The 17,736-nt window shown below is 43.0% G+C and overlaps 1 protein-coding gene across 4 annotated transcripts; it reads right to left on the reverse strand.

The window, feature by feature from the left end:
• Positions 1-9,237: 9,237 nt before the first annotated feature.
• On the reverse strand, positions 9,238-17,712 carry MEIG1 (meiosis/spermiogenesis associated 1). 4 transcript variants are annotated; one of them, XM_032107446.1, is made up of 4 exons: positions 17,575-17,712; positions 15,377-15,509; positions 13,375-13,537; positions 9,238-11,340 (listed from the first exon to the last, which is right to left on the reverse strand). In XM_032107446.1, exons 2-4 carry the CDS (start codon positions 15,478-15,480, stop codon positions 11,212-11,214), a joined length of 396 nt encoding a protein of 131 aa, XP_031963337.1. In that variant the 5' UTR covers positions 15,481-15,509; positions 17,575-17,712; the 3' UTR covers positions 9,238-11,211. The 4 variants fall into 4 exon arrangements, with proteins under 4 accessions (XP_031963337.1, XP_031963339.1, XP_031963340.1 ...); XM_032107448.1 differs by lacking the exon at positions 17,575-17,712 and adding an exon at positions 14,101-14,161 and having other exon boundaries at positions 15,377-15,456; XM_032107449.1 differs by lacking the exon at positions 17,575-17,712 and adding an exon at positions 14,101-14,164 and having other exon boundaries at positions 15,377-15,436.
• Positions 17,713-17,736: the final 24 nt, after the last annotated feature.

Genomic DNA, 17,736 nt, shown 5'->3' on the forward strand with positions numbered 1-17,736 from the left:
TTTGTTCAAATGAGCCCTGTGGTTTCCCCCCGACCCTGCTCTCCCTGCCATGCACCTCTCCAGGATTTCCAGGGGGCTTTTTGCCCTGAAAGACAAACTTCCCTAAATATAATTGTAATTTAGCAGAAATAGCATGGCCATTTCTTTCTCGCTGTATAGAAAATATTTCTAGGCCAGGTCTGTAGGTGAAAAGATCAGAAAGAAGAACACCAGCTGCAGATATGAACTTTCAGAACAGTTGTGCTGTTGGCGGCTCCAATTCCCGTCAGCCCCTGTCATCCAAGGTCCCCCACAGGCCGCTGGTCATGGCACGTCGGAGCTCCCCTGCTCTTGAGCAAGAGCCCGGTGAAATCAGCCGCTTCTCTTGCGAAACACTGCTGTCATTTTAGGTCACAAGTGCTGCCGGGGCTGCTTGACCTGGGGCCGTGCTGTGCACACTGGGCTCCGGAGCACTCGATCTCCTCTCAGCCTCTGCGCTCAACACACTCAGAGACCAAAGCGCTGCCGCTTCAAAGATGAAAAGTATTGAATTCAAGCAAGGCTGGAAAATTATCACAGTTTTGACGAGCTTGACTGTGCCCTGAGCTGAAGTACTGGGTGGGATGCCACAAAGGCCTCCTGTAACCCTCCAGCAGTTGTTCCCAGGCTAAGTGTTGGGGAAGAAAGGTCTCCAGGACTCAGTGGAGAGACTCTTCATGGCCTCTTGAACCACTTGAAAAGCAGCAATCCCGTGGTGTGAAGGATGTGGCTTCCTGACACACAAGTGCTCTTGACCTACAGAACGGTTGGTTCTGTGCTCATTTTGCAGCACTTGTATATTAATTATATTCCTGAGCAGGCTCCAGCTGTGCCCAGGTTAAATACCAAGGGGGTTGTGGGGTCTGGGTGGGGCACAGGGGTGGCTGGAGGGAAGCAACTGTGGAAGTGCCCTGCATCACGTACTGCATTTATACTTGGAGTTATGGCTCAGCGGGACAAAGGGATATAACCTTCCAACATCTGTTGAATAACTGAGAACAAATGCAAAACACAGGCAAAACTTGCTGAAAACCACAAATTGTTACTTGCACATAATAAACAATGAATCAATAATCAGTGAATATCGGAACAGGGGAATTACTTGTTTCTCAGCCCATGCTTTGTTGTAGTATCTTGTTTTTTAAGTGCTACACGTCTTCTCCACTTAACCAATCTACATCTTTCCCACCTGGAGCACTCACTTGTGCATCAAAGTGCTTCCTGGGTGATGTGATCACTTGGTAGACAGCAGCCCTAATTTGTGGAGTGAGTCTGATTGAGCCATTAACATAACAGACCCAACAGATTCACTTTTTTCTACAATTCAAAGTATATCAATCTTCAGTGAAAATTACCTGTGCTTCTCAGGTCTGAAATAAAAAACAACCTGCTTTTTACTGGAGGAAGTAATATTAAAGGAAATCTCAGGTGGTTTAACATTGGAAAGGTTGGAAACAACTGCTCAGGTTGGACACAACTCCCTTGGTCTTATTTAGTGTGTTTTACATTTATTGCAGCTGGCTTCATCTGTTAAGAGCAGTTCTAAGGTTTACATGCTGAGCTTTAGCTCTCCTTTCTCAAAAATATTCCTGGAATTACTTCCAAGAAATAGATATGACCCATAAATTGCGGAGAGCTTTGGAGTCTCTTCAGAACATCAGCACCACAGACTATAAAAGAATATATGCTTTCTCCTATCTCATACTTTATTTATATTAAAAGTCATCATGTGTTTTTCCCTGCTCTCTGGGTAAAGGTTTCATTCAGCACATATATGAAAAATTTTATATGTCCCAAGGCTAGTTATATATCACTGTCACTGATGCTGCTGCCTCTGGAACACACCAGCTGGCTGTTGGAGTCCCAGGGTAGGGGTCAGTAACTCATCTGGGCAGGCAGGGCTGCATTCAGCCCCTCACCAACCTGGCTCCCTGATGCTCTGCATGTTCTTTCAAGTGATCTAATGCACTGAGGCTTCTAATGCATCAATTTATTCCATAACTCTTTGGTAGCAGGGGCTTTCTGCTGCAATTTATCTCAGTCTCAGCTCCAGCAAGAGCAGGCCCTGCTCGCCTGTCTCCTTCCCCATAGCGATTTCAGCTTCCTGACACAGCTGTTACTGATTACAGCCTGGTAATTGGTTTTTGCACTATTAAATCAGCCCTCAGCTCCCAGCACGATGGTCCTTGGGCTATTCTACCTGGCACACTTTATTTTGAAAGGATACCAGTTTCCTCAGATCTTTCTAACAAAGCTTCCAAAACATAAAATTCCTGGAACACCCAGGAGCTGTTTTCATCTGTGCTTTCAAGTCCAAAGGAAACCTGACTAACAAACTTGGTTTGTTAGAATAGACTTTAATCTCGTCTCTGGCAGCCCCCGACCTGAGGAAAGTCTCTGGAAGAGGAATAAATGGACAAGACATTTACAACACTGAGATCCCTCTCCATCATCCCAGAAGAGCTGGGGTTGACTCCCTCTAGAGAAAGGGTCACCCAGCCGTGGCAGATCATCAAGAGATAACCAGCTCAAGGACAGCCAGCATGCGCCTCCCCCCAGAGCAAGGGGCATGATTTTTTTCAGTTAGTCCTGCCATGCTGAGATTATACATTTCTTGCCTTTGCTGGGGGCACATGTTCTGCTGAGAGAACAGGAAGTTTCTGCAGAGGGTGTGGGAAAGGAGAAGATAATCAAAAACCTTTAAGTTTTGCAGTTCCCACGGTCAGTTTTACTTAGTAGCTGCCTATAAGGACCAAAAGATTTTAAAACTGGTACCAAGGGGTGTTACAGATATATTCAAACTTTAAAAAAAAAAAAAAAAAAAATCAGTGAAGTATTTCCAGTATAGCCCAGGTGCAATCTAGTGATGTAGCCAAAGGTCTCTGCCTGCATCTCTCAGTTTATGGTAACTTTCCTCGAGTCTCTGCCTTACAGCTTTCAGAGATTTTCCCCCTAAACAAGGATTCATGCATTAATTCAGTGTTAATGGAGAACCTTAGTGGCACTGGGACCCATGGGGCAGATGCCACAAAGGGAACACGGCACTGCTGGAGTGTCACCCACTGGCACCGTGGAGCTGGGGCTGATGTGAACAGCCCGTATCCAGCAGCTCCCTGGGCTTTACTGTCATTGCTTCAGACATCGGGAGGAGCATCAGCCCAGCGGGAGGGGAAAAACAGCCACGGCCAAGGACAGAGCGGTCTGGGGAGGCAGTCAGCAGAGGGAGGCACGAGCTCACAGATCCGGTGCGAATCTCAGCCCGTGGCGTCCCTCCGAGCTCCGGGATGTAGGCAGCGGGCTTCAAACGGTTCTGCAAGACTATTTCATTTCACTTTTTTCACATTTATGTTTAGCTCTTGGAGATCAGATGGGAGACTGAGCAAATGAGGAAGCTGAAACATTCTGATTCAAGGATGTGTTTTCTGAATTATTCATTATAATCTTCGTTCTCTCGTGGGTTTTTCAGCATTTGAGTTTTATGAGGATTGTGGATTCTCCCTCTTTTATATTATCTTACTTAAAGTATTGCAGAAGCTTTCCCATATGCTCCTTCATGCTCCAAAACCTCAGCTGAGAGTCACAGTGTTTGATAGATTTAGAGAAAAATGTCCTCAATATTTTTTATTTTTGAGAAAAAATATGTTCAAAAAGATAAACATTTCATTAATATATGCATGTGTATGCATATATAATGCAAATTTCCCTCCTGGGCTTCTGATACATGTATAAGCAGTTTACCAACTGCTCCTCTGAGCTGGTGGCAGACATTAAGTGGGGCAGCAGCTGTGGGGCTGCTTCAAAACACCCCTTTGAAGAGCAGAGGAAAGAGCTCGGTGTGACACTGCTCGTTACACACCAGCTGAACGGCAAAACAGCCCCTCCTCTGCTGCATCTGCAAATCAGACACCACCTGTCACCCCGCCAGGGTGGCAGGAATATCACAGGGAAATCTCCATTGGTACTGATATTCAAGAAGAAAAATCTACTTTGAATGGCAAAAGGACACACAGCAGCAGTATCACCTCCTGATATTGCAGGTTTTCCATCTTGTCATTTAAGCTTTCCACAGTGGGATGAACACAAAAGAAAACTATCCATTTGTCCTTCCTTATCACGTGCATATGCTCCCCTTGGCACTACCACAGCCTTGAAATGCAGGATTTTGTGATGGTCTGCAGAGAGGTGAGATGAAAAACCTTCTCTGCCCACAGCAAGCACACTTTGAGAGGTCATCCCACTGGCATCAAGGGTCTGTGTTGCTCGTTCATCTTCCCAAGCCACCTCAAGGCTACCAGTCATCCAAGCACATCCAGGAGAAGGAGATTCTCTTCCCAAAACTCGGTGTTCCTGAGGCACACACTCCATTAAACAATGGCTAGCCAGAGGCTGACTAAAACATCTGCCTGAAATCCAGACTGCTGCCTCTTGTGCTGAAATGTTTCCAGCTGGCACTGCCCCAACCGCAGGCTTTTTTCTTCTCCATGGGCAGGTGCAATTCAAAACCTGCAGTGGCTACAGCCTCTGAATTGAAAAGCAAGTCATGCAAATCCTTTTTGCACAAGGGAGCTGTTATCTAACTAACGTTTATGGATTTCACGGAGTCTGAGGGTGTGGACTCTCATCTCGGGGTCTCTCACAGCACAAGTCACTGCTTATAGTCAGGTAACTCTGGGCTGAGACTGATGACAGTGTTTGGAAACTGTGTTAGTCCTCAGGCAGTACAATAATGTTCCAGAAACAAAACCTCTGCCTGCTCTGTATCTGTCTTACAACTCTGTATCCACCTCATCTGTATCAGACAAGATGTGTCAGTGGAAAATACTTATTACGTCTATTGACAGAGTCCCAATGTAACCACTTCATTAATTTATCCCTAATTAGAGTCTGTTTATCCAGTCTAGTCTCATTCCCTTTTAAGTACTGGTTCATGTTGACCTTCCATCAGTTCTCTGGCACATCTCCAGTTTTCTAAAGTTTGTTAAGATCTGAAATGAGTGAAATTAGAGTATTGAGCTGCTGGTCTTAAGACTGGGAGTGTACAGACTTCTGCACTGAAAGTGTTTGTATTTAGCAGGTGATGTTCCACATTCTCCTCAGCTACAGATGGTAAATTATTTCATCTGGTGTAGATGGATCCTACTACTTTGTTCTGATATAGTAAAGCAGGAATTATGAACATTTGGTGTGATGTTTTTCCCATCTGATAGATATAAGTGGTAAAATTGTAAATAACAGAGAAGCTGTTCCGAAGTTAACATTCCTGGTGATATTTTAATGCCGTCTTAAAGTCTATAACATACTGAAGTTTTTATATTTCTTGTTTCTGTTGCCTTGCATTCTCAATAATCTGCTTGGAATATACATTCTGTAGCAATTAATATCTCTTCTAAACATCTCTTCTGAACTCATCATTCAGATCTATCTATCTATCTATCTATCTGCCTACCTACCTACCTTCCCTGTTGAAATATTGCTCTGGTCTGACAAAATATTAATCCACCGATGTTTTAAATAAATCTCTGTCTTTGTAGTTGCAAGTGTAGTAATATTTCTCATTTGCTGAGACCAAAGTTTTGGATGATAGGCTATCAAAGAGATATCTCATGTTTTTAATTAGCATCTCCTCCAAACAGTGATCTTTCAGCTCTGTTACACAGACCTCCTCCTTTTCGAAGAGTCAGTGGAGGGAAGAAGAGTCGTTCTGGATTGTGATTCACGTTCTTTCTGAACAACATGGAGATGTATCTGTCAGGGAGGTTAGGATAGGAGCTGGCAGGTTGTAACCACCACAGAGCAAGAGCTCCACTGTCTGTAGCTTCAGGAGACCAGAGCCACGGAAAGAGGCCGATCTGCAGGGACACCATGCTCTTTTCTCCAGAAACACCGCCCAACACATCCCTGTGTCAAGTGTGCCTGGCTCCAGCCCATCTCTCCAGGCACAGCATCCTAGCGCTTATCTCCTCGCACTCGCAGCCCACCTGCTGGCTCCTTCTCGCTCACATCCCAGCACTGGCTGGAACATCGTGTACTTGGCACGAGGATGCTCCCCAGGACAGCACAGCAAACATCCTCTAGACACCCCGGGCAAAAATGAAGAATCTGCCATATATCCAGTCCCCCTGCTTTTTGCTCCACCCCCAAGCAGCTGGCGGTAGCTGATCCACCCGTGCAGAGCCGCTCCCCCTTGGATGAGGTATTTGGGTGCTCCTGCCAAGGCAGGAGAACATCTGCAGCGAGAAACTGGGACCACACCCTACTTCCCCAACCAGCAAGAGCTGCCAGGAGGGGAAAAGGTTTCTGTGTGTACGAGATTGTTGGCGAAATGCTGCTGCATCTGTGTGCTTGACTCTTGAACCTGCTCGTCCTTCCCTGAACCCGCCCCCTTCTTCTCTCCCTTCCCCCTCCTCCTCCTCCTTCTGCTTTTGGGCATTCCCTTCCCTGTATCTCCACGCCCTTAGAGCTGCCGCCTGCCAGGCACGTGCAGCCGCGGCAGCACCGCGGAGCTCCGGCGCGTAGGTGCCTCTGCATCATCCTCAAAGCGCAGCCAAGCGCCTGCCGGGGAGGCTGCCACGAGCACGTGTGAAACTGGAGAGCATCTGCTTCACTAAATGGTTTGGTTACTCCGTATCACAGAAGTAACAAATAACGAGGAAAGACAGTGATTTAAACATGCAGGCACACAACCATTAATGAGCAGGTGATGAGAGAGACAATAAGGGAAGCCAGAGCTTGCCAGGCACTGACTGATGGGCTATTAAATGAGCTACTCTGGCTTTGGAGACGATCTACCTCAATTTTGTAACTGATAGGATGGAAAAAACATGGTTAGTGTGAATTTTAAGGGGTATTTGAGGGAGCTTGGAGGATTGCACAAAACTTAGTCAGGATGTTTAGGGAAATGACCAAAGACACAGGAAGGGAAGGATCAGGGTGGAACAAGTATGGGAAGATGACAAGGAAGGAGGTTGGAGGGATCAGACATGTCAGCCAGCGTTTGGGTAGGATGATCACCTGGCTGGGCCCTGGCCCTGCATCTTCAGAAGGTAGTCTGGCCTGCCTTCTTATTAAATCACATCCTTAATTACCTTTTATGTGTGCCAGCCCCTGGAAAAGACTCAAGGTCTGAGCCAGGGCTGGTTGAGAGAGCCAGGATAGAGGACACTGGACAGCATTTTCAAGGGATCCATGAGCATGGAGTGCCTGTGAAGGCAGAGAATATGGAAGAGTATTGAGGGAAAGGAAGAGCCACAAAAGCAACAGGCAGCAAAGATCGTCTGTCTCAACGCTGAGAGATGTAAATACACTGGCAGAACAAACCATCTATAAAAATGATTGTGTTTGTTCAAAGCTACATTGCAGGATTTTTTGGGTGCCCCCCTGGAACTCTACTGACAGTAGACATTCCCCAGTCACCCTCCCAAATGCTGTTTGAGTGGGTGCTGGGCTTCAGATTTGAATTACATGCAAAGTCTTAATTGCAACAAGAAAGAAACTGTGTTTTATTAAGTAATTACAAGTTGCCAAGAAGTGCTCAGCACAGGCAGGCTACTGAGAAAGCTGATCCAATGCATGAAATAATCCAGTGGAACTGGATTAGTAGGAGAGAACCTGCAAGGAGCATAGAAGAACTCCATTCCAGCTGCTTTCAGGCAGCCTTCATTTGCATAGGCCATGTGAGGAACAGCTGCACCAACAGCTGGTGAGTTAGAAAGTTGTTTTTAATGAGTTTGAGGCCAATCATTTTCAACACTTTGAAACAATGGAACCATGTTTGAAAACCAAAAGGCTGAGGTTCAACTCTCTTCAGAGATGGAAAAACAACTTTCCATTTGGGTGCCTAAGTGAAAATCAAAACACTTATACCATCCTTCTGTGTAGAGCTTTGAGCTGCTGTGACTGCAAAGCAGTCAAACAACCATGGCATCACTGTCAGAAAATACTGATCCATAACAGATTCCAGTAAAGGCTGAAAAACAGAGCACACCAGCCTGGAATGCACAGGTTGCACTCTTGCCATTTCACATGTAGTTGTCAAACACAAAGCCTGAAAAGTAGGTCTTGGAAGTTTGTTTTACCTACTTCTTGTCAGCTTCAACAGGCACAGAAAGGATTTATTCTTCTTGTACAAAGCCATGCAGGGAATTAGACCAAGTAGATGAGGCTTAGGCAGCTGCAAGCTAACAGAAAGCCTTGCCACTGCCATTCCCTGAGCTGCTGCAAATGACCATTAGAGCGTTACAGTATTCCCTGATAAGAGAAATACCTACAGATAAATACCTGGGAAAGTACTTTCACAGAATTACTTTTTAATAAGAGTCAAATCAGAAAAATAGCACATATTTTCATCTCTAGGCAATAAAACTTGAGAGATGTGCTTTAGCTCTTTAAAATTCAGTAAAGAAGTTTTTATAATGATGTTTGGAAATCATTTATGGTGATAAGTACTGCTGTGTCACCCTTAAAATAAAGCCCAGCTTCCCCAAATCGCTTACTTCTGATACTCCTTCATAGCTTAAGAGACAAGTAAGCTCCACCTGCTTAAAACTGAGGTAGGGATATTTCAGTTACAGATGTATCAGATAAAACACTGAGTTCTTTTGACAGCTCTTTGAGTGAAAGATACATCCTGCACACAGGCAGCAGAGGAAAACTTGCTGGTACTCAAGTATCAGCTTCATGCTCAGCCAGCACAGCTGAACGCCAAAGCCAGGTCAGGAGGAACTTTGGCAGGCTGGAGCAGTGGTTACGTTACCTTAAGTTTGGCATGAACTGGATGTCAAAGGACAATTTTAACTGAAACCAACACTGCCAGTACAAAACCTGCTGTTTCACTAATGAACTGAGAGAACTCCCAAATTCAGCACTGTCCTGACAAAGGCCATCTCTGTAAACTGGTCTTACTAATTACAAGGCTTGTCTCTCTTTTTCATCCTGTGAATCTTTTAAATCTCACAGTGAGATTCAATCTTTTTGCACACTGAAAATGCTGAAAAATGTAAGTAATAAAATATAGGTAATTCACTCTCTCAAAGTGGGAAGGATCTGTCAACTCATATAAAGTGGAACATGAATTCCCATGCTACTCATTTGAAGGGAAATATCCATGGGCTGCATGAAATGCACACTCATGGTTTTAAAATATAGACAGAAGCATCCAGCAGTATTGCAAAAATATTGAGGAGTTAGCTAAAATGAAGGAATCCCAGAACAATCTCTTACATGTGTTTCAACTTTTAAAAATCTTTCTTGAGGAAAAAATCCACATTAAATCCTAAAAAGTTACCTGCAGTTTTAATTCCTGTTCTCGAATGCCCAACTACGTCTTTTTTATAGACTGAGAAAATAGCTGTACGAAATGTTCTCACTTCTTCTGTGTGTGCTGATAGCAATAATTTCTGACAATAAATTTGAGCTGGCTATACAATACATCTATGTTTTGTGTAATTCTTTAAAGGCTGTTTCATGTCCACTGGAAGACTGTTTTTAGGAATCTATGAAGTTAACAAAGTGAGATCCACTAAACTAAAGTGACAAAATTGATGGGTTATCTGGTAATTGTTCTGTTCCCACTATTTAATTGCAAAGTATGCAAAAAGTCCTGTCTTTAAAAAGTATATCTAGAGCACTCCAAATATAAAAGAAATAATAATGAAAGGCTGAAGTGGCATTTATGGTAGCAATGCTTTATTTCTCTACACTGCAGTAACTCTCTCTTTATATGCCATTAAAACCTTCCTAGAATATGTTTCATAGTTGCTTCAGAGTATCTTTCTGTCATTTCTCTAGCAGAGCTCATACAAGTTTAAGCTAATATTTTCCAAGTTGTCTAAATAAGATGAGATCACCACCAATCATTGTCAATGAGGTCTTTTAAATATTGCACCCATACTTATTTCGACTAGGAGCTGTAAGTCCTCTATTTCTCATCTCGAGTCTGCCTCCATCTTAGGCTCAAATAAATTAAGAATATCTATAAGACAGGTGGTCAAATGTACACTGCTAATTCATGCCTAAAACTGAGTTTAGATACCCTTGGTCAACAGTATAGAGATAGGAAATATTAATAGCAATTTTTTTGTAACTACCACAAACACACCTACTGGTTTACATAACAATAATCTGTTCTACTGGTCAATTATCAAGAGTTTTGGCATCTCAAAGTATTTTAATTAAATCCCTTCATGAGTGAAGGTAAGTACAGTTCCTCATCTTTATCGAGCGTCTCAGAGTAGCCCAGGTATGTGCAGCTGCTGCAGAGTTGACGTCACAGCAGCACATTCAAAGAAAATGTTACATAGCTGCCCTTAAAAGAAATTAATTGTGCTCACAAGAGCTTTTCTCTATTCAGAACAAAGGCTGTCCAAATGACAGGACCACATGTGGATGTTGATAATGTGACATTCCAAGTTAGATGAGATGAATTCTGCCCAGAAATCCCACACATAATCTGTGTACGTCACTTTCCCCTAAATATTACAGAGTGTGGATTTCATGTTCTCCCTGGAGTTTTATATCCCATGTTCCCAACACCTGTAAATCCACAGTCCACCCCTGCAAGAAGGCATATGCTAGTAAGTCAATTAATACTTCCTCTTAGAGTAATTAATACTGGCACCTGACAAAAATACTTTGGGGATAGATAGAAAGACATTTCTGTTGTGACTCTTTCTATCACAATAACCAGTCTTTATATCTGCAGCTCAGCACTGGGTGATTGTTCAGTGTCCTTCACTTAAATTCTTTGCTTGTTATTCTTGCTCTGCTCCAAGGGATTTTTAGTCAGTGCTCTGGCCTTACTTTGGCCCTTTGGAGTCTCATAACCCTTAGCTACACCAAGAGACTGTGGCTGACATTAACCAGTGTCAACAAGATTATATTGTTTGGAATAAAGATTGATGCCTTTACTTACAATGGATGCTATACAGTTAACTGAAATATATGATGCCCATCTGCCAGCTTTTTTATGTCAAAGCATTTGTAACCAGGAAAATGAGGAATAATAAGACTTTTGGTTATAGGAGGGAAAAAGTGAAGCTTCTATGTCTATAGTTCAGGCTTCTCTACATTTCCAGCACTCCCCTTCCTATCTAAGCATGACATGGATACTTAAGGTAAAACAGATTACACAATTCATTTATTTACAGGTCTTAAGAAATTATTTATAAAAACAAACCAACCAGAACAATAACAACACTAATACACATAAACTTTCACTTTGCGGACATCTTTGTCTTCGCATTCTCTTTGCCTGTTGTAATAATAGAATGTATTGTCCCTTCTCTGAAGTTTCTTAACAAATCCAGTTTCTGGCCAGCACTCTACCTACAAGCAGAACAAAAAGGACATGCAATCACCTGAACATGCTCACATTAAATGATGTTTGTTCATTACCTTGCAAAGAATATAGGGTTAAATTCCATAGGAAACCCTCATTTGCATCTAAAGACTACTTTTCTATTAATTTGCTGAACTTCTGAAAACAGACTGAGAACAAGATGTCAGAAACCAGTTTTCAGGTTTAGCATAAACTTATGTGATCTGAAAAGCCTAGAGATAGGAATCTAAGATATTTGACAGGCTAATTTAAAATTGCTCAAGTCAAAGATTTTAAAATATCTTGTTTAGGAATATAACATTGATGCTATTCAGTTATTCAGTAATCTGAGAGGCTGCAAGAGTCTGCTTCTGTAAGACTGACATACACTTAAAGGTTTCTTTCAGACCTTCTGACCATAAAAAATGTGCTTTTAGTTAGCAATTTCATGAAAATAAAGTAAGCTGCAGACTGTGTCAGTCTTAAAGATGGTGGGATCAACCCCACATAAACCCAGCACCACTCTGGTGCTCTTCACTGTTCCACAGTGTAAAGCTTTAAATTAAAGGCTTGAGCATTTGCACATTCAATAGCTTTATGGCTTTAATAGCTCTCTCAGCTTGAGCATCTATGACTACTTCTGATTGAACTAAACCTTAAAAATCAGGTAATAAGCATCTTATTTCTCTTCAAGGCAGAGCTGACAACAGGATGTCAAACTAGAACATTCTCTAATTGGAGAGCCCCAGAAGTGGTTTCATCACTTACCTTATGACTTCAGGCATACAGCTGTGTTATTTGCATTGTCTGTCTAAACATAACAGCCTTAATATTCATTCTACCTACACTATAATTGCATCTTTAGTAACAACTGCATTATAGAAACCTAAAATGGACTAAACAAGACATTTCAGAATATGTTAGTTGAAAGAGAATCACTGCCAGGCCCTGGCAGACTGGAACAGAATACACACTCACATTACAATGACTCAGTGGTGTTCTTTAACTTTCATCAGGGTTTAACTGCCAGTGGTTGTGCCCTGCCATAAATCTTAAACACACAGATCCTACCACAATAATTACACGATTTCCTTCTGCAGTTATTGAAAATCATACCACAGCTTTTGCAGTGGTATCAGAGTCCATGATAAAATAATAAACTGTATCTTATTATGCACATCGATGTTTTTCTGTGTTGTGAGTTAACTGGATGGGCAGTGAGTTTCTTGGAACTTTCTGTGCTTTCTTATGTGCACAGGAGGTCAACATCTTTTAAAATTGTGGTTTTCATACTATATTTGCTGCTTTGGGAGATAAATTACAGAGTTGTAAGAAAGATGATGCATTCTTCACTGTATTAACCTTTTGGTTGCTGTTTTGAACCTCAAGTAGCCACTGGATATTTGGCCACTACTCAATAGTTCATCTGATGTGCTGGGGAGCATCACCACCAACTGTAGCGAGCAGAGGCACAAGTCCTTGGTGTTGACAAGAGCCTGTGTCACAACTGCCTTTAGCACAGCTGGCATCAAATATTTCCATTGTGGACATCATTTTGACAGAGGCCAAGTTTTGAGTGTGCACAAAGTCCAACTGTGCTACCACATAATCCAACTGCAAACCGAAGCAGTAGCAATGACACAGGACTGACTCCGTGGACAACCAATGAGTTTCCTATCAAGTCTATTGACAGAGTAATGGGGAAGCTTCAGAGAACTCACTTTGAAATATTTCTTCCCTCAATACTGAATTATTCCCTTGGAGATCACCTACATCTGTTCAAAGAGATCTGTGATGCTTCTAAATGCATCAGAGAGGGGGAGCAAAACACAGGCTAGGCAGTGTTTCTGTTTCACTTCTGTGAAATGAGGTATTCTGCACAGTAAACAACAGCTCCAAAATTCAAGTCAGACCTGTGAGGAAACACTGTATCAGAACCTAGCCTAAATGAAAGGAAATAAGCTGCATCTCCATTCTTATTTAATCATTTTACATGAGACAGAAGTTTAAAGTAGTAACCCTTTCAAAGTTCTGAATCTTACCTCATCAACTTGTTTTACTTGTTTATATTCCACCTCATCTCTGTATCCAGCTTGCTGAAATCTGTATAAGTTCTCTACATCATCTGACCATATTTTGGCACGATGCATAGATTTTGGTTTCATGTCAGCTTTACTCATGACTTCAGAAACTTCAGACTTCTTCCTGAAATTAGACAGGAAAATTAAATAGAGAAGACAGAAGCAAGTGATTTTGTTGGGGACACAGAGTAACAGATAGAAAACAAAATTTAAAATAAAGGAATTACAGAGTTCAAAGTCTGAGGTTAAAAAAGGAAGAAGTTATAAACAGCTGTAATGAAATTAAATGCACTGCTTGATCTCAAACAAACCCAACTCATCTGTACTTCCATACACATCTTGACTCAACCTTCCTAAAACTTAATTGTGCAAATTGATGCATTAAAAAAATATTAAATGCAATATTTTTTAAATTTCACGTCTTCGCATTTGTGTCCCCTTGGGGCAGGCAGGCAGATTTCCAGATTTTTCTTTATTGCTCCTGAAGTGACACAAAACTGGGAACCACAGAATGAAGATCTGGGCTGTTACTGAAGAACAGCAAACACTCAGGATAGGAGAGGAGGGGGAAGGAGAAGTGTGCAGCCAGTCACATGGCCACAGTGCAGACGACAGAGATGAGGTCTTGGCAGATAAACTGGATAAGGAGACAAGGCACACAGCCTGCCAGAATTCACCCTTTCCTACCTTCGCCCAATCCAACTGACTGCCACTGACTTCCTCCTCACACAAAACCCATTTGTTCAGTCTGCTGAGACACAGTAAACAAGTTAATCAACTGCTAAACCTGAAAAGAGCAGAGAGGGGGCAAGCTGAAACTCAAACTGAAAAAAAAAAAAAAAGACAAATCACCAAACAAATTAAAAACAACAGCAACAAAAAAGCAATAAAAAATTGCAGACAGTAGATACTCACCAGGGACAGATTTGAACTATATGAAAAGAAATATGAACCATTTGACTTCTGCCTTATATCTGAATTTCACTGCATTTACTTTCCTGAGTGTATCTTATTTTGCTACTCAAATAGAACTTTTGTTGCTTCTGAAAGCAAAACACACATATCACTATCATGCCTAGCAGGTATGATCAGAGATGAGTACTTTCCTAGTTTTGAAATGTCACCAAGCTTCAGCTTTATAATTAGGAAGGAATGAAAGCTTCTGGATTTTGCAGTGAGAGGATGAATACAGTCTCCCTCCCTGTGGGTAGGATGTTGTCTCCAAACCCTGCACATGGAGTAAAATTTCTTTTCTTGGCAAGTTGCCATATCAACAGAGAGCTTGAAAAGTTGAATGCTGAAATCTTATCAAATGCAAAATGCCACTAGTCTGTTAGAAAAGCAGAAATTGGAAAAAAAGCCTTGCACCACAGGATAAAAATCTTTGGGAAAATTATATCAAGAATTATTGTTATCATGATGTGAAACTAGCAGAAAGAAGCCTGCACACCTGTCATCTGTTTGTATGAGAGCCATCAAGAGACAAAGAAAGGGCCTTTCATCTCTTACTGAACACACTTTATTAGAGATCAACAAAAATATGTAAAAGGGCATTTTTCTGGCAACACTTCACCATTTCTTGCAGTTCAGTACTCCAAGCATTCTTTTACCAGGCATTGCAGCATTTTGCAATTCAAAGCAGCCATTTACTGAAATAAAAAAGAAATCTTCCCACCTGGTTATGAGGTATCAAATACAAATTAACAGGATAAGCAAATCCTTATTCTTAACATTTAGGGTAGTCTTTGGGATATCTATCTCAACATTTTTTTTTTCCCCTGTGCTGAAAAGGGCTCTTTTGCAGCCATCATGGGATTTTTCAAGCTCTGTATTTGTTCATCAGTGTTTGATGAGAACTGTTGTCAGTCAATATTGACTTTAGACAGTCAATATGATTAGGAATAACATTAGATCTTAATAAATGCTAAGCCATAATGAATGTAAGTGTCTTATGATAACTTACATGTCATTAGTATTAAGTACTTCTTTATAGGAGGTGCTGGATTCACCTAATGAACGTTTTTCTTCAAGACATGTAGGTAGGTCTGGGACTTCCTGAGTCACCATGAATTCACAGTGCCTGTCCACAGGCGCTCCTGCCCAAAAAGTAAAGAACATACATTGAAAGTTCCAGCTTGGTGACTTCAAATAATGAAAACACCATCCTGATATTTTTGAGATGCTATTTGAAAATTGTACTCTTTGTCTATTGTGTGTCCAAGTTCCAGGCATAGAGCTGTTTTCATTGTACCAGAGCAGGAGACAGCTGTACTCCAGCCAAGAATTCAGTGAAGAGATGAAAGACAACAGACAGATAAAGGCAAATAAAGAAGACAAGAGAATGGTAAGAAAATACCCAGTTTAATATTAACACTTTTCATTTAAGGGGAACTTTTGAACAGTGAAGTGCACTTTGCTAAGATGACAATGTTTGCCTGCTCCTAATTTGGGGTAAACAGTGAGTGCTTTGGCCTTGGGAACATATTTTTTAATGTTAATCATAACACAATTACTGTGGAATCCTAACTAGCCTGGGCTCAGAGATGGTGGTTTCCTGAACAGTTACACAAGCTGTAAGGGTCTGTGGGAAGAGAGCATCTGCTCCTTTAAGGCATCTGCTCAAGGACCATTTTCACTGCAAAACGGGGTTACAGGAAAGGGAGGAAGCCATACAACAGTATATGAGGACTCAAACCTGAGCAGCAAATGAGGAAGGTGGTGATGAGAACCACACCTGGACAGTCATGGGGCATGTGAAGAGCGTGAGAATGTTTATTTCAGCAAGGTTATCTGATCAGGGACCTTGTCAGTTGGGAAATTTGGGAAAAGGGGGGAAACAAACAAATCGTGCAGAGACAAGGACCTGACAAAACAAACATAGAGAACAAACCTCAACTCTAGCACTAATAGATAGGCTATCAGGAAACTACAGGAATGACATCCAGGGAGATCAACCTGGACTTTGCACTGGTGAGACTATTACCCAGGGGGACCCAGACTTGGAGAGCTGTGGAAATCCATGGAACTGTATAGATCTGTGAGAAACGTGTAGGAGAAGTGGAGCAGGGAGGAACAAAGATGGGAACAGACAGAAAGGAGTATAAAATAAGCCTGTCCTGTGTAAAACAGGGCCAGTCAGTATTACACACCTGGCTGAGCCCTACACCTGGTCATCAGAGGTTGTCGTACCTTATTGTATCTTCTTAAATCTTAACTGTCTCTCTGCATAAGCTCTGTATTCCACATGTGTGTGTGGTGCAAGGACAAAGTGTCAGCTCTGTGTGAGACCTGTGTGTGAGTGAACAGTGGTGCCAGCTCCTGGAGTCAGGCTTGGGGGTATGAGCACCTCTGGCCTGTGATATCAGCTGCTGACGCAGGTGGGGGTACTTAGCTTCCAGCCACTGAAGCAGGAACAGGATGTGTCCTGAAAAATTAGCTACTGGGGGAGGGCTGTCATGAGTGAGGGGCTGCATGTCAGCAGGTTGAGCTCACAGCCTGTGTGCCTGGTGCTGGGGAGGAGTGGTGTCTGTACCTTCACCCATTTTGGTATACCTAGGGTGCACACCCATATTCACCAGCAAACCTGAAGCTGAAGAGTAGGGACACCTTGGGTCCAGGCCAGGGTATCAAGTGGGACAGGGGGCCCTGCTGCATCCTCAGCCCAGCAAGGAGCGCCATGTCCCCAGGCAGGAGGGGCCCTGGGCCAGAGCAGCGGGAGGGCTGTACCTCCTACAGCACTTAACCCAAGTCAGCAAATACAGGACCTGCTTGGGGTCTCAGAAGAGCCAGTAAGAGATTTCATAGGATGTGAAGGGGGTAGAAAGGACCTTAAGGATCGTCTGGTTCCAACCTCCTGCCATAAGCAGGGGCACCGTCCACTAGATCAGCCTTGAACAGTCCCAGGGTTGGGGCAGCACAGCCTCGCTGGACAACCTGCTCCAGTGCCTCACCACCTGCTGCACTGTAAAAAAATTCTTCCTAATATCTAATCGAAGTTTCCCCTCTTTCCAGTGACTTCTACCTACTCTACCCGCCAGCTCCTTGTACACGCCGTGGTGCTCAGGCAGACATCCCGGCCTGAATCAGTGCTGCGACGGTAACTTCACCCTGCTCCCACTGCCATGACCACAACCCGCCCACCCAGCCCTTAAGGCGGCCCACCTCGGTTCGAGAGAGGGAAAACGGCGACTCTTCCCACGCGGGGCGGGGCGGCGGTCGGGACGCGATGGCGGCGCCCCTCACCGGCCTGCCCCGCCCCCAATCCCCTCACGGCTCTCCCCCGGTGACGCCAACGGTCGCCAGGCAACCGCCCGCCATGGCCCC

This window comes from Corvus moneduloides, chromosome 4, assembly GCF_009650955.1.
Source record: "Corvus moneduloides isolate bCorMon1 chromosome 4, bCorMon1.pri, whole genome shotgun sequence".
In the NCBI taxonomy this organism is placed as follows: domain Eukaryota; kingdom Metazoa; phylum Chordata; class Aves; order Passeriformes; family Corvidae; genus Corvus; species Corvus moneduloides.